The sequence below is a fragment of the Myiozetetes cayanensis genome, unplaced genomic scaffold, assembly GCF_022539395.1.
Source record: "Myiozetetes cayanensis isolate MyiCay16 unplaced genomic scaffold, myiCay2020 scf17, whole genome shotgun sequence".
NCBI lineage: Eukaryota > Metazoa > Chordata > Aves > Passeriformes > Tyrannidae > Myiozetetes > Myiozetetes cayanensis.
This window is the reverse complement of record NW_026087378.1, coordinates 14443253-14455250: the sequence shown is the minus strand read 5'-3', so window position 1 is coordinate 14455250 and position 11998 is coordinate 14443253. Positions and strand designations below refer to the sequence as shown.

General features: G+C 46.1%; 1 protein-coding gene across 6 annotated transcripts in view; it reads left to right on the top strand.

Annotated features, from left to right (window-relative positions):
• Positions 1-985: 985 nt before the first annotated feature.
• Positions 986-11998, top strand: part of RAPGEF6 (Rap guanine nucleotide exchange factor 6) — a 110444-nt gene continuing 99431 nt past the window's right edge. For 5 of the 6 annotated variants that reach the window (XM_050312547.1, XM_050312552.1, XM_050312545.1 and 2 more), the window contains exon 1: positions 986-1181. In XM_050312547.1, coding sequence (XP_050168504.1) covers positions 1113-1181 — 69 coding nt within the window. In that variant the 5' untranslated portion in view covers positions 986-1112. The remainder of the gene's footprint in view (positions 1182-11998) is intronic. The other variant, XM_050312549.1, reaches the window with a different exon arrangement.

The window sequence follows — 11998 nt, the reverse complement described above, 5'->3', positions numbered from 1 at the left end:
TCTACATCTACAGGATTGGATTGGGGTAGGAAGGAAATCTTCCGAGGCGTGCTGGATGCACGGCGGCTTCCCGGTGTCCTGAGGGTGCTTGGGAGAACTTTGTAAGCCCCCACAGGGCTCCCGAGCTGTGCCAGCAGCTTCTTCGTATCTATTATAAAGAGCTTCTTCATATTTAATAGAAAGAGCTCCTAATTGGCGGGCGGCTCGGCCCTTCCAGCCCCGTGCCGAGGCCTGGGCGGGCAGGGCGGGGATGGGGTCGCTCCCTCAGCCACAGGAGCAGCTCAGGAACACGGAGGGCGATGTGCTGCCAACTGCACCGGGAGGAGAGAGCTGGGAAGGCGGCAAAGCACAGGGGCAGCGGTGCCATGGACGGACAGCGAGCCCTGCCCACGGACACTGACTGGGCACCCCGACTGACGTGGAATACGCGCAGCTAACACAGCATATGCTTTATTTCGAGTGCCGATGAACGCAGAAAATGCTTTATTTGGGCGGCAGAGGCGGCACAAAAAGCGTTCTCAGGAGAAATTCGAGGCTCCCCCATCCCCACACGGCGCGGGGGCGGGGCCGCCTCAGCGCGCACGCGCCGGGCCCCTCCCCAGCCTCGCGAGCCTTCGCTCTGCTCCGGCCCCGCCCCCGCCCGCCCCGGGGGCGGTGCTCGCGCTGGCCCCGCCCGCCGCCCCGCCCCGCCCCTCGCCCCTGTCGCTGATTCTCGGGTTGCGGCGCCCGCGCTCGCGCTTTTCCGGGTCTGGGGGATGCGGGCGGGCTGAGCGGGGCGGGGGTCGAGCGGTCCAGGCGGCACCGGCGGCTCCAGCGAAGGCGCGCACTCCCCACCTCCCGCCCGCGGGGGCTCCTCTCTGCGGGACCCGCCGCCGTCCCGCGCCGCGGAGCTGCCCGCCCGCCCGCCCGCCCGCGCGGGCGGGCGCGGAGGGCGGAGCCGCGGGGGCCGCGCGGGGAGTCCCGCTCGGGCCGGTTAAGTTGTCGCGGGGCGCGATGGGGAGCGGGGCCGGCACCGCGGGAGCCGCCGCCGCCCGCCCCGAGCGCCGCCGGCACCGCTGAGCCCCCCGAGCCCCGCCGAGCCGCCCGCTCCGCTCCCCGAGCGCCGCGGGAGGATGAGCGCCCCGCTGGAGCCCAGGATCAAACAGGCGCTGCGCAAGAAGCCCGCCGAGCGCACCCCCGAGGTGAGGCGGCCCCGCTCCCTCCCGAGCGCGGCTCTCTCTGTCTGCTGGGGCACTTTCCGTGCGCGGGGTGCCCGTGTCTCACCCCGCGCCCGGCGCCGCTCTGGGCTCGCTGCTGCCGGGGCCGGCGGGTTCGGAGCGCCCTGGGTGCGGGTGCGGGTGCGGGTGCGGGTGCGGGCGCGGGGCGCTCTCCGGGCTGCTCCGGGCCGGCCGCAGGGAGGAGGAGGAGAAGAACGAGAAGTAGATCGCCGGAAAGCGAAGTGATGCATATTTCGGTGATGCAAAACTTCTGGGAAAAGAAAGTTTAGGGAGCTGAAAGGCTTTGCTTACCTGCACGGTGATGCAGATTTAAACAAAACCGAACTAATTATGCTGCGCAGACTTCTTAAAGATGTTTCTGCGGTGAGTGGGAGTGTAGAAATGTGCGAGGCTGGTAAGCTACAATAAAATGCACTTTCCAATTAACTGCCTTCCCTGTCCCTTCCCCACAAGCTAGTCTGTAATCAGCCATGTATTTTTGGGAATGGTAATGCCATGGAGCATTAACTTAATAATGAAATACATTTGATAGCATTTGCATTTACTGAAGGGCTGATTGGAGTTTGTTTGCTTACTTACCCTTTGCCTTCCTTTATTTGTTTCCCTTGCTGTGATTTATTTATTTATTTATTTATTTATTTTAAGTGCTCAGGAATTAGTGGTATGAAGCGATACACTCTTGAGTTTGTCCCTTGGAGACTGGGAAACATCTGTTCTCCCTTGGTACTTCATGGAGAGCAGAATGTCCTGCCTGGCCTTCCTTATAAGTTAAATATGAAAGGGCGACTCAGGGAGAGCTGCTCTGGAGTATGTCCTACCAGGACAGAGTCCCCTGTTCCCTGTCAAGTCAATCTCCTGAGTGAAATACAGATGTTCAGTCCCAGTGTTTACTCACCTTGGGATATCCCACACATTCCTCCCTGTGTCTCTAAATTAATGGTGAGGCAGGCTCTCTATTCGTTCTTCCCCCCTTATTTTTAGAACTCCTCTCTTGCTTCAGACCTTTCTTTCTTTCTCTTCAGCTGGAGTCTCCAGTTAGCAAAATTCCTTTGCCAGTGTGGTTTGCAGTGTTGGGCAACTGGGTTCATCACAGAAGTGTCATTCATGAGCTGGCATTCCCTGCTGGCTCGTCATGGCTTGGACTTTGGGGAACAGGTAATCTGGCCTGGCCCAAAACCTCTCCCCACTCACTGTACCAACATCTGTGGCTGTGTAGGGTTGTTTGTTCTTTTTTCTTTTTTTTTTTTTATTTTTAGGCATCCCCAATTTTCCACCCAGCAGCTGTCATGGAATTCTTTAAGGTTGTCGGCTTATTTTGGTGAAAAGTGGCTAAAAGTGCTATAAAATAATTATTTTGCTTAACCTTGTTAAACTGACAGATATCACCGTGTCCAGCTGCCTGGGGTTTCCTGCGGGTCTGTATAGGTTCCCATTGAGACTGACATCAGGCTTGTGTGCAGGTTTGAGTTTGCCAAGGTATCTTAATCGTGGAAAAGAAAAAATCCAATCTTTGCTAGTCTAACTAATAGCACTTCCAAAATGATTTAAAAAAAAAAAAAAGTCTTAATTCCCTTGTTAATCTGGCCCTTTTTTGGCAGGCTTTGAGAGACACCGCACAGCGAGACTACTCGTGATTAAAGTTAAACATGTACTTAAAACTTGGCAGGATTGGGTCCTCTGTTCTTGCTGCCTGTTGCTGAGTGGATAATTGCAGTCAAATCACTTTTGTTTTCTCGGGGTACTTTTGTTTGTATACATTTAGAAGGACAAGCCCTTCCCTGTTTGGATGGCAGGGTGTACCTGGGGGTCCCCGGCCTGGGTCTGTGCTGCCTGCTCGGATACAAAGCAAAAAATCCAACCCCCTGTCACAGTCACGCCGGCAGATTCCTCAGGCATCTGCAGTGTTGTTCATTCACTTACTTATTTAAAATCATGCTCAGCATCCTGGCTTGTCCTCTCTTCCCTGTGTGGGCTGCAAGACTCGGGGCAGGGAAGTCGAAACCTTTTAGCGCAGCCATCGGGGCAGACCCGAATTTCGGGCGTCCCTGCGCAGGATGTACAATCTGGTGACTCCTGTCCTGAAGTATCCACTTGTACACAGACACAAAGTGTGGCTTCATTTCTGCCCTCCTACTCTCGTGGGAAGGTGTCATCAGCTCCTCCCACACGGAATCAGCTGCTGGTGCCCTTGGACTGCGTTTTTGTGCAGGAACCCCCAAATTCCCCAAGCCATGAGCGGCGTGTCGTGATCAGCCAAAGCTGCTTGTCCACATGACTTTCAATCCCTTTCAGTCCCCTTCTGCCCTCACCTCTACTTCTGATCCTGCAGTTTATACGAGCAGTTTACCTGGGTATTTATTACAAATTACAGGGTTGGGGCTGTGCTGATTACTAGCATGGTCTGGTGCTTCATTCCTGTCATCTGTGCAGAGTCTGGAAAAATACAGATAAACACTCCACGGGCCAAACTTTGCTTACGAGTAGTACAATTATCCATATGATTTTGATTTTAGGTCTTTTTCTTGGCAAAATGTTTTAATTTCTAAGAACTAGGAAACTAAGCAGGGATGCATTCAAATATTTTTGTAATTTACTTATTTTGAAAATTATCTCAATGACTTGCTCAAGCAAAGGTTTTATCTGTTGATGCTACGAATATTTTTGTTTGGAAAAAAAATCTCTGTTAGGGCAAGTTTTCAGTGTTGTGGTAACATTCCAATGTTTGCTAATTGTTAAAGTGTATAAGTTATGCATATTAGGCATGTACACACTTGATTTTTTTTTTTTTTTGCAGATACTTCTTGTGTTATAATCTTTAATCTATTTGGGGGGGGGTTATTTTTGATGAACCTGTAGAGATTGTAGCAAACATTTAATGATGTGTGCATTTTTATGTAATTGTTGTGTTACTCTGTTCAGAAACTTTCTTTAGAACTACTCAGGGTTTTGATGCCTTTCCTCTGCCCTGGTGCATCGTCGTAGGGCCATATTGTAAATATGTGGTGCAAGGGACTCTTCTGTTGGAAAGGCTTTCCGAATGTTTCCTGGTGGATGTGGCAGATGCTGCTGTGGGATTTGAGTGAGTCCCACTTAGTCAGATGTCTGACTTGTTGGTTCTGTGATGGACTGTGACCCTGTGCTGACTCTGGATATAAATCTGTCTTTCAGGTACAGCCTGAAAGTGCAGAATTTGTGAGGCTTCTCTCAGATGTTAGTTTGGATAACAGATTATCCTAACAAATCACCCCTTCTGTCTTGTCAGAGAGAGGAAATCTTGGCAGTAATTGGATACTTAATCACTGTAAAAAAAGTTATACCTATATTTAAACTATAGGATTTCATACACTCGTTGAATATTTTAATACCTGCATTTGTCTTCCAGGGTTATGCAGATGTGTGCGTGGTGGTAAATCTGTGAGTGTTCATACATGCAGATCCTCCAGTTCTTGCAGGTTGGGAATATGGCCTTTACTGTGCAGTGTTTTAGCTGTTTCTTGTGTCACAGGTGGGGATATTAAATTAGTAACTTGGGAGTATTAGAAGAAATAGAAGAAAATAGAAATGGAATAGAAAATAGAAGAAAATCTTTTGTTCAGAGCAGTAGGAGGGAAGGATGAATGCTCATGCCGCCATGTGTGCATTCTCATTAAAGGTTTAATTTTGGGGGGGGGCCCAGAATTCCTTATCGGATCCATACAAAGGCTCTGATGTTGGTCTTTTGGGGAGTGGTTTAACGCCTGCCACAGATAAGGGCTCGGTGGCTGATAGGGCCAAACAGCAAATGATTGTGCTCCTTTCTCTTCTCCTCCCCTCCCCTCCCCTGAGCATGCTCTCTTCCATTTTTAATGGATCCTTTCCCCAGTTTAGTCTCTTTTAGTTCTTCATGACTTTGTTCTAGACAGTGTTTACTCTCCGTGGTTCAGAAGCTTTGCCTTTATTTGACTTCAAAGAGTTGGGAGTTTATTTTTATGCGCTGAGCTCTTGTATTTTCCTAACTTTGTCTTGTTGCAGTAATTCTTGATTAATGATAATTCAACTTTATTTGGCAATACTAACTACCCTTCTTCTCTTCCTGTTCCCTTTTTATTAATACAGTGGAAAGAGGAAAAACCTAATTTGCAGAATTGTGTCATAACAGGGTCTGCTGTTTGGAGTGTGTATGTGATGCTTTTTGATGGCTTAGCTATAGAGAAATGGATCTGCATGGATGTAAATCATGCACAAATAGTTCATTGATGGGCATTATAAAATGGCTGTAATAAATAAAATAAATTATTGCTGACAGCATAACAAAGGCAGATTTGTACTGTAGCACAGCTGAGCCAAACAGAGGAGAACATCTGCTTCTTGTTTCCAGAAATAACTGGTATTTTGAAGTGGGTTTTTTCATCCTTTTAATAATTTTCTGAAAACTCAGTAGGTGAAATGGGATTAGCCGTTGCTAAAATCTATTGTTTCTGCAGTTTGCAGTGAGCTCTGAGGAGCGTTGATGTAACAAGGGTGTTGGTTTTGGATAGTCACTGAACAGAACTGGAACTGTAGAATCACTACAGAAATGGAGATGCCATAAGCCAAAAAGAAATTTGTGTTAAATGAAGTTGCAGATGCTGGTTTGTGTTTAATAAAAATACCTTACTCTTAATACGTGGGCCTCCAAAACAGGGACAGAGCAGTGATAGAAACCTGACTCCTGCCATGAATGACTGCTACCCAACCTGTGCCTTGCAATTTCAGTCCCATTTTTCAGTCAGGGGTCTTTACAGGTGACCCTTTGTCGTGCCAGGAACAGTTCTGGAGCTCCAAGTGAAGATGAGCAGCAGGCACCTGGTGTAAAATCCTTGGGATTGTTCTGTGCCTGTGCTTTGGGGCCTTTGCCAGAGAACCTCCCCAGATATCAAAGATGCACCGAGCAGTGCTACGGAACTCTGATCCCTCACCTGGCAGAGACTGGGCGTGGTCCTGACGTGTTCCTGCTTGGAGGCTGGAAGAGACCTTCAGGATGGAAATCCTGGTCATCACTGGTGATAACCAAAGTGATACAAACAGTACTTGACATGCCTGCAATTTACTGCTAATAAATTCCTTCCTGGGTCCTTGTGTGCCCTTCTGTGCTCATAGGACAACAATTATTTACAGTTAGGAAAACATGGAACCTTATAATATAATTATGAATAATTTATAAGCAGCTCTGTGAAGGCCACAGTTTTATTTTTGTTCAGTAAGATTGAAAAATGAAATGCACAAAAATCAATTGTTTCATTGGCAAAAATGTTGAGTAACTGCAGCTTTAGAGGGCAGGTACTCCTCCATTGACACCGTATTCCATGAGCATCTTGTTAAGACTAGAAAAGACCTAGAATTGTGAGATTTTCTTAAATCTCAGTCTCTTTAAGTAACATGTGTTGTAAAGCTTTTTTATAGCCATGTAGTAAAATCAAAGTTCAGAACAGAGGTACCTGAGGAGTGGCACATTGAATATCATATTTGGTGGCTGACAGCTCTTAAGATTGAGTCTTATTCACAAGTAAAATACAGTTTCTTTGTTAATGAAGCAGGTCCTGAAATTCTTATTGCTTTTAATGAAACAGAAATAAACCTCCTCTCTTCCTCCTGTGCTTCCCTGCCACATAACTTTCAGTTGAAGGTAAAACAAAACCACATTTTTTTTCCCAGCTGCTCATTAAATTAATGTATTTAAGCTCATGATAAATACAGTGTTGACAATCCTGGAGGATTGTCCGACCAGCCCCGGCACTTTGGGAAAACTGCGTCTCTTAAGCTGCCAGCTTGATGAGTTTTGGAGTTTCCAGTGCTCTGGATTTTCCTCTAGTTTCTCTTGTGCTTTGGGTGGGTAGTTGTCTCTTATTATTCTATTTCTTAATACAGTGTAGTATCACGAGTCTTCATCTCAATTAGACCTGTGGTTTTCCTGTAATAAAAAGAGCCAAGCGTACAAACTCTTGTGTTACCTCAGCAAATGCTGCTTGATAATGCACGACCATAAACTTTGTGTTGCACCTTGTGTTCGGAGGGGATCAAGGGTGATGTTCTTTGACAGGCACCTCTCAGTCTCTCATGGCCAGAGTTCAAACAGGCACCAGTTGGTGCATCTTGGCAGGAGCCACTCAGTTCCTAAACCCCCCTGGGAAACCAGCGCAGGTGAAAGTGATTGTCCCCCTCCCTGAGACCGGGCAGGGTCAAATCTCTCTTCTGGATGATTGAAATTAACCTCCATTTGCATAATTAATCCTGTGGCTGATCGCAGGATTGGCTTTGAATTCACAAAGTCTTACTTAAACCCGGGGCTGTGTGGTTATTTTATGTTTTCACTGCCATGTGGCCACAGCTCCACGCTTGTGACACGCAGTCGAATTCTTGGCCAGAAGTACTCAACAACCTGGCATGTGTCAGTATACAAATAACTCAGATTATCACTGCTTGGAACCTTAAGAACAACACACTTTCTGAAGCTGAAATCGGCCCTAAATTAGTTGGACGTAAAAAATAAAATCCATCTGTTGTTTCAAATGAACCAAAATACAATATTGGAGCGTTTGCCAGTTTTTAACAAATGTTAATATATGTAAATATTCAGCTCTAAGGGCTTCAGTGTCTGTCTTAGGAAGGGGTTTTGTTTGGTTTTGAACGTTTTTTTGCGTTTGTTTTTGTTGTGCTTTCAGCAGCAAGCTTGAAGGTGTTGCTCATATTAGTCTGTGGATTATTTATGTCTCAGAGACACAAATAACATTATGCTGAGCCTTGGACAAGGTACTGTCTTCACAGAGGAGGGCTCTGGTTTGGCTATTCTGCAGCTGTTGTCTGGCTGGAACAAACACCTGCAAGGAACCTTTGCTAGTGGTTCTCAGAAATAAATATTTTTTCCAGCTTTCTTAACAGTTAGAGCCTATTGACTTCAGTCAAATGTAGATTCATGGTTCCAAGGAAATAAATCAGGTTTCGGGGCACTGTTTTGGCTTTGAGTACATTGCCTGGCTTTTTTTTTGAAGTGACATTGGCAAATAGATTTTTCTTAAATTTAGAGCCTGTCTAACAAAGTTTCCTTGTTCAAAAAATATATTAATGTTCAAAAAATAATATTAAAAAAAGTAGAGAAAATAGCCTGAATTTTTGGAGTGGGTGAGTTTTTTTAGGGTTTAAAAAAAATAAAAAGAGTGTCTGTCATGTCTTTATGGTGTAAAGTCACGGGCATTACTCCTGGAAATGTCCCGGTGGTTGCCTTGGTGTGGTGGTGTTACAGCTGGTCACCAGTTAAAACTGTTTGGGGTCTGAAATATCTCCTTTAAATATGGGTCTGTGAAGGGTCCTTGGGACTGCATTGCTGCTGCTTTCTGTGGTGTGGACAGACCTGGGTTTTTGGGACAGACCTTTTTGTTTCAGTGGCCGCTTGGACCTGCTCCTCTAAACCTCACGGAGGAATTAAAGAGAAGATGAAAGTACAGTGCACTAATAACCATGGGACAATGGCTCCTGTGTACTGCCATTGTTTGCAGAAAGTTCAGGGTTTGTGTGTGGTGAGTCACTGAGTTACACATGGGAAGGTGAAAAGCTGTTCCACCATCCTTGTTTGTCTCCTGGATGTAATTTCCAGCTCTGATTCATTAAAGTGGAGCGGTGAGCAGGAATGTGGTTCTGTTACGGGAGAGAAGTGAGTGGAGATCTTCAGACTCTGGCTCAGCCTTTTGAAACGTGGCACACCTGTCTCCCAGTTCTAGTCCAGCTTACCTGAAGAAAAGAGTGCAGTTGGGTCTAGCTGAGACAGAGCTGCAAGTCTGGGCCTTGGGGAGCTTGAGGAATCGTATTAGAATCAGAAAATATCCTGAGTTGGAAGGGACCCACAAGGATCATTGAGTCCAACCCTGGCCCTGCATGGGACCACCCCAAGAAGTAATGGAACTGATGAGCACAGCTGTGTGCTGCCTGGTCTGGTGGCTTCCAGCATTTCTTCTGTCTAGATCTCGGTGGAATTGTTGTATCTGAACACCCTAATTAAGTGTAATGAACGTGCAGTATCTCTCCTGTGTGTAGTTAGACAAAAATGTCAGAGGCTATTGCCTAATCTAACTTGCTTCTGCTGGTTGAGGTCCACTGAAGGAAGTAGGGCCACAGCAAAAGCAGTAACAGAACATTTTGGCTTTGTAATAATTTGTGTGTCAGTTTGCTTGCTTTCTAGGACTGGTTCGTGCCTCTGTGTGGGGGTGTCTACTGCACACCTTTTGTATATGATTTTTAGGTATCTTTTCTCAAAGATATGCTAACAGTAAGGATATTAAAGGAAATCATATTCTAAGGCACTCTTACAGGTATGAATCTTGTGTGGGAGGCAAGAAGAAGGTGGTGGTGCTGCTGCAGAGCTCCCTAGATCAGAGGGTGCTTGCAGGAATTCTGCTCCTGGATCTGGGGCAGGAACTTTCCATAGTCAGTGATGGCAGGGAGCAATGTCTTCCCTCTGGAAGAGCTGTCCTTAGCCTAAAAGAAATGCTCTTGAGTAATTTCGGACAATCACAGATTCATTACGTAGGAAAAGACCTCTGAGATCATCAAGTCTAACCGTCAACCCAGCCCCACCACCATGGTCATCACTAAACCATGTCCTCAGGTGCCATATCTGCACTTTTCTTGAACACTTCGAGGAATGGTGACTCCTCCACTGCCCTGAGCAGTCTGTTCCAATGCTTGACAACCCTTCCTATGAAAAAAATTTTCCTAATGTCCAACCTAAACCTTCCCTGGAGCAGCTTGAGGTCATTTTCTGTCGTCCTGTCACTTGTTACCTGGGAGAAGGATTTCGTGTCATGCTTTAATGTGTCCAGAGTTTGGTATGTGCAGGAACAGCTTTGTCTGAAACATCAGTTACCAGGTGTGGTTTGATGTCCTTTTATTGCTTTTTTGTTTTCCCTTTTAAGCTTCTCCTGCTGTTAAAATCCCAATACAGAGGGACCCTCCAGCTCAGATTTCATTAGCATTGTGCCTCTTGCTTCAGTGCTAGTTGTTGGTTAAAGGAATCTGAGAATCTGGTCTGAGTGTAGGTAAGAATATTTAACCAAATATCTCGAGAATACATCAAGTTCTGAGTGTTCCAAATCTCCCTGTGAAATTATCCTTGGAGCACAAAGTCTTCTCCAGGTCTCTCGCCCTTCCCTCCCCTTTCTCTTGCTCAGGAAGTTCAGTGTTTGATGCTGTTGTGTATCTGCCTTGGGGTGCCTGGCGTGCAACCCCTGTCTCTGTACCTCAGGCTTTCAGGGGTCTGTCAGGATGTCCTAGGAGGGCTTGCACGTCCTTCCTATTCTTTTTGTTTATGTTTTGTTGCAAGAAGCTCTTCAGAAGATTCACTCAGTAGTTCTGGGCGTTTCTGGCTTGACCATACAGTTATCAACAAGGCTGTTGTGTCTGAGAGGTGATTGTAAAACAAACTCCTGTTTCCACTGTGTGGTTCAGAGCATATTAGAAGCTTACACAGATAGTATTTACAGACATTTTTCAAGCTGGTGACCAAAGTAACTGTCACTAAAAAGCAGAGATCACAGCAGCTCGTTTCGTGATAATCTTCACGCTAAATGTGGGATTTAGGGCTCAACAGATGTGACTGTGCAGAGTAGGTCATGCACTGGTATTGATCAGATGTTTTGAGGCGTAGTTCTCCCAGCTATGATGATAGGTAAATTTAGCTTATAGGAGGTTTCCTATAAGCTGACTCCAGTTTCTGAGCTTTGCTGTCACAGAACACTCAGTGCTCCACCACAGACTGGAGATGTGCAGCTGTGCCCAGCGAGCAGGAGGTGCCTGCAGTGCCTCCTGTCTGTACCCAGCCTGCTGGGGGGAGCTGGTGACCAGCTCATCTCCTACCTGTAACTCCCCCAGATCAAGTTTGGTTCTTTTCAGAAGGTGATAAGACTTCTGCTGCATGCAGACCTTGCTAGAGGAGTTAAGAGCATATCAGGGCGGCTGTTCCCAGTGATCTTCCAAGGGGTGTGTGAAGTGTTGTTGCTCCAAGATTACTTTTCCTCTCCTTGCTTCTACTGTTCCTGAAAAACTGTTTGGGTTTTTTCATTTTAATGACAGCTGTGACAGTCCTGAGAGTGAAACCAGAAGTTATGGTGAAATCCTGGCCTGGAATTCTTTATTGGAACTTATTTCCTTCAGTACATACTTTTCCCTGTGCAGTGGGGTCATGCACTTAGATTCATCTGTGGAGTGATAATTTAACTAAGAGTTTTCACTGGTGAATTAAAATTTGAATATTTAATGTAATATTTTTCTACAAAGCTATTTCTTATTGTAATATCTGAATTGAAACATTTCATTTCAGGGACTGGTTAGGTAGTAATCAGGTGCTAATTTGAGCTAAAAGCTGAGCCCGGTGCCTTGTTACTGACCTTGCAATAGGAACTCCTTGGGGATATTAGAATAGTGAAGAAGGGCCAGAAAAGGGTGTGGAAGGAGGTGGGAGAGAACTGCAAGTACACTTGGCATTCAGAAAAGTTGCCAAATGGAAAAAAAATACATTTCTCCTTTTGTTGTCTAAAACTGCAAAGGGTGGAGGGCAAGCAGTCAAGATGTGTAGGTGTTAAATTCCTCATAGAATCAGTATTAAAGCTGCAAAACACTGTAGTGAATTAAAGAAAAAGTCATTAAAAAAATTAATTTTCAAAAGCAAATCTGTTCAGGTAGCATACCCCAACTTTTTTGATATAAGCTTCAGAGAGGAATTTTTCTATAGTTCTGGATACGCTTCCAGGTTGCAGGGTTCCTCCCCGCTCTGC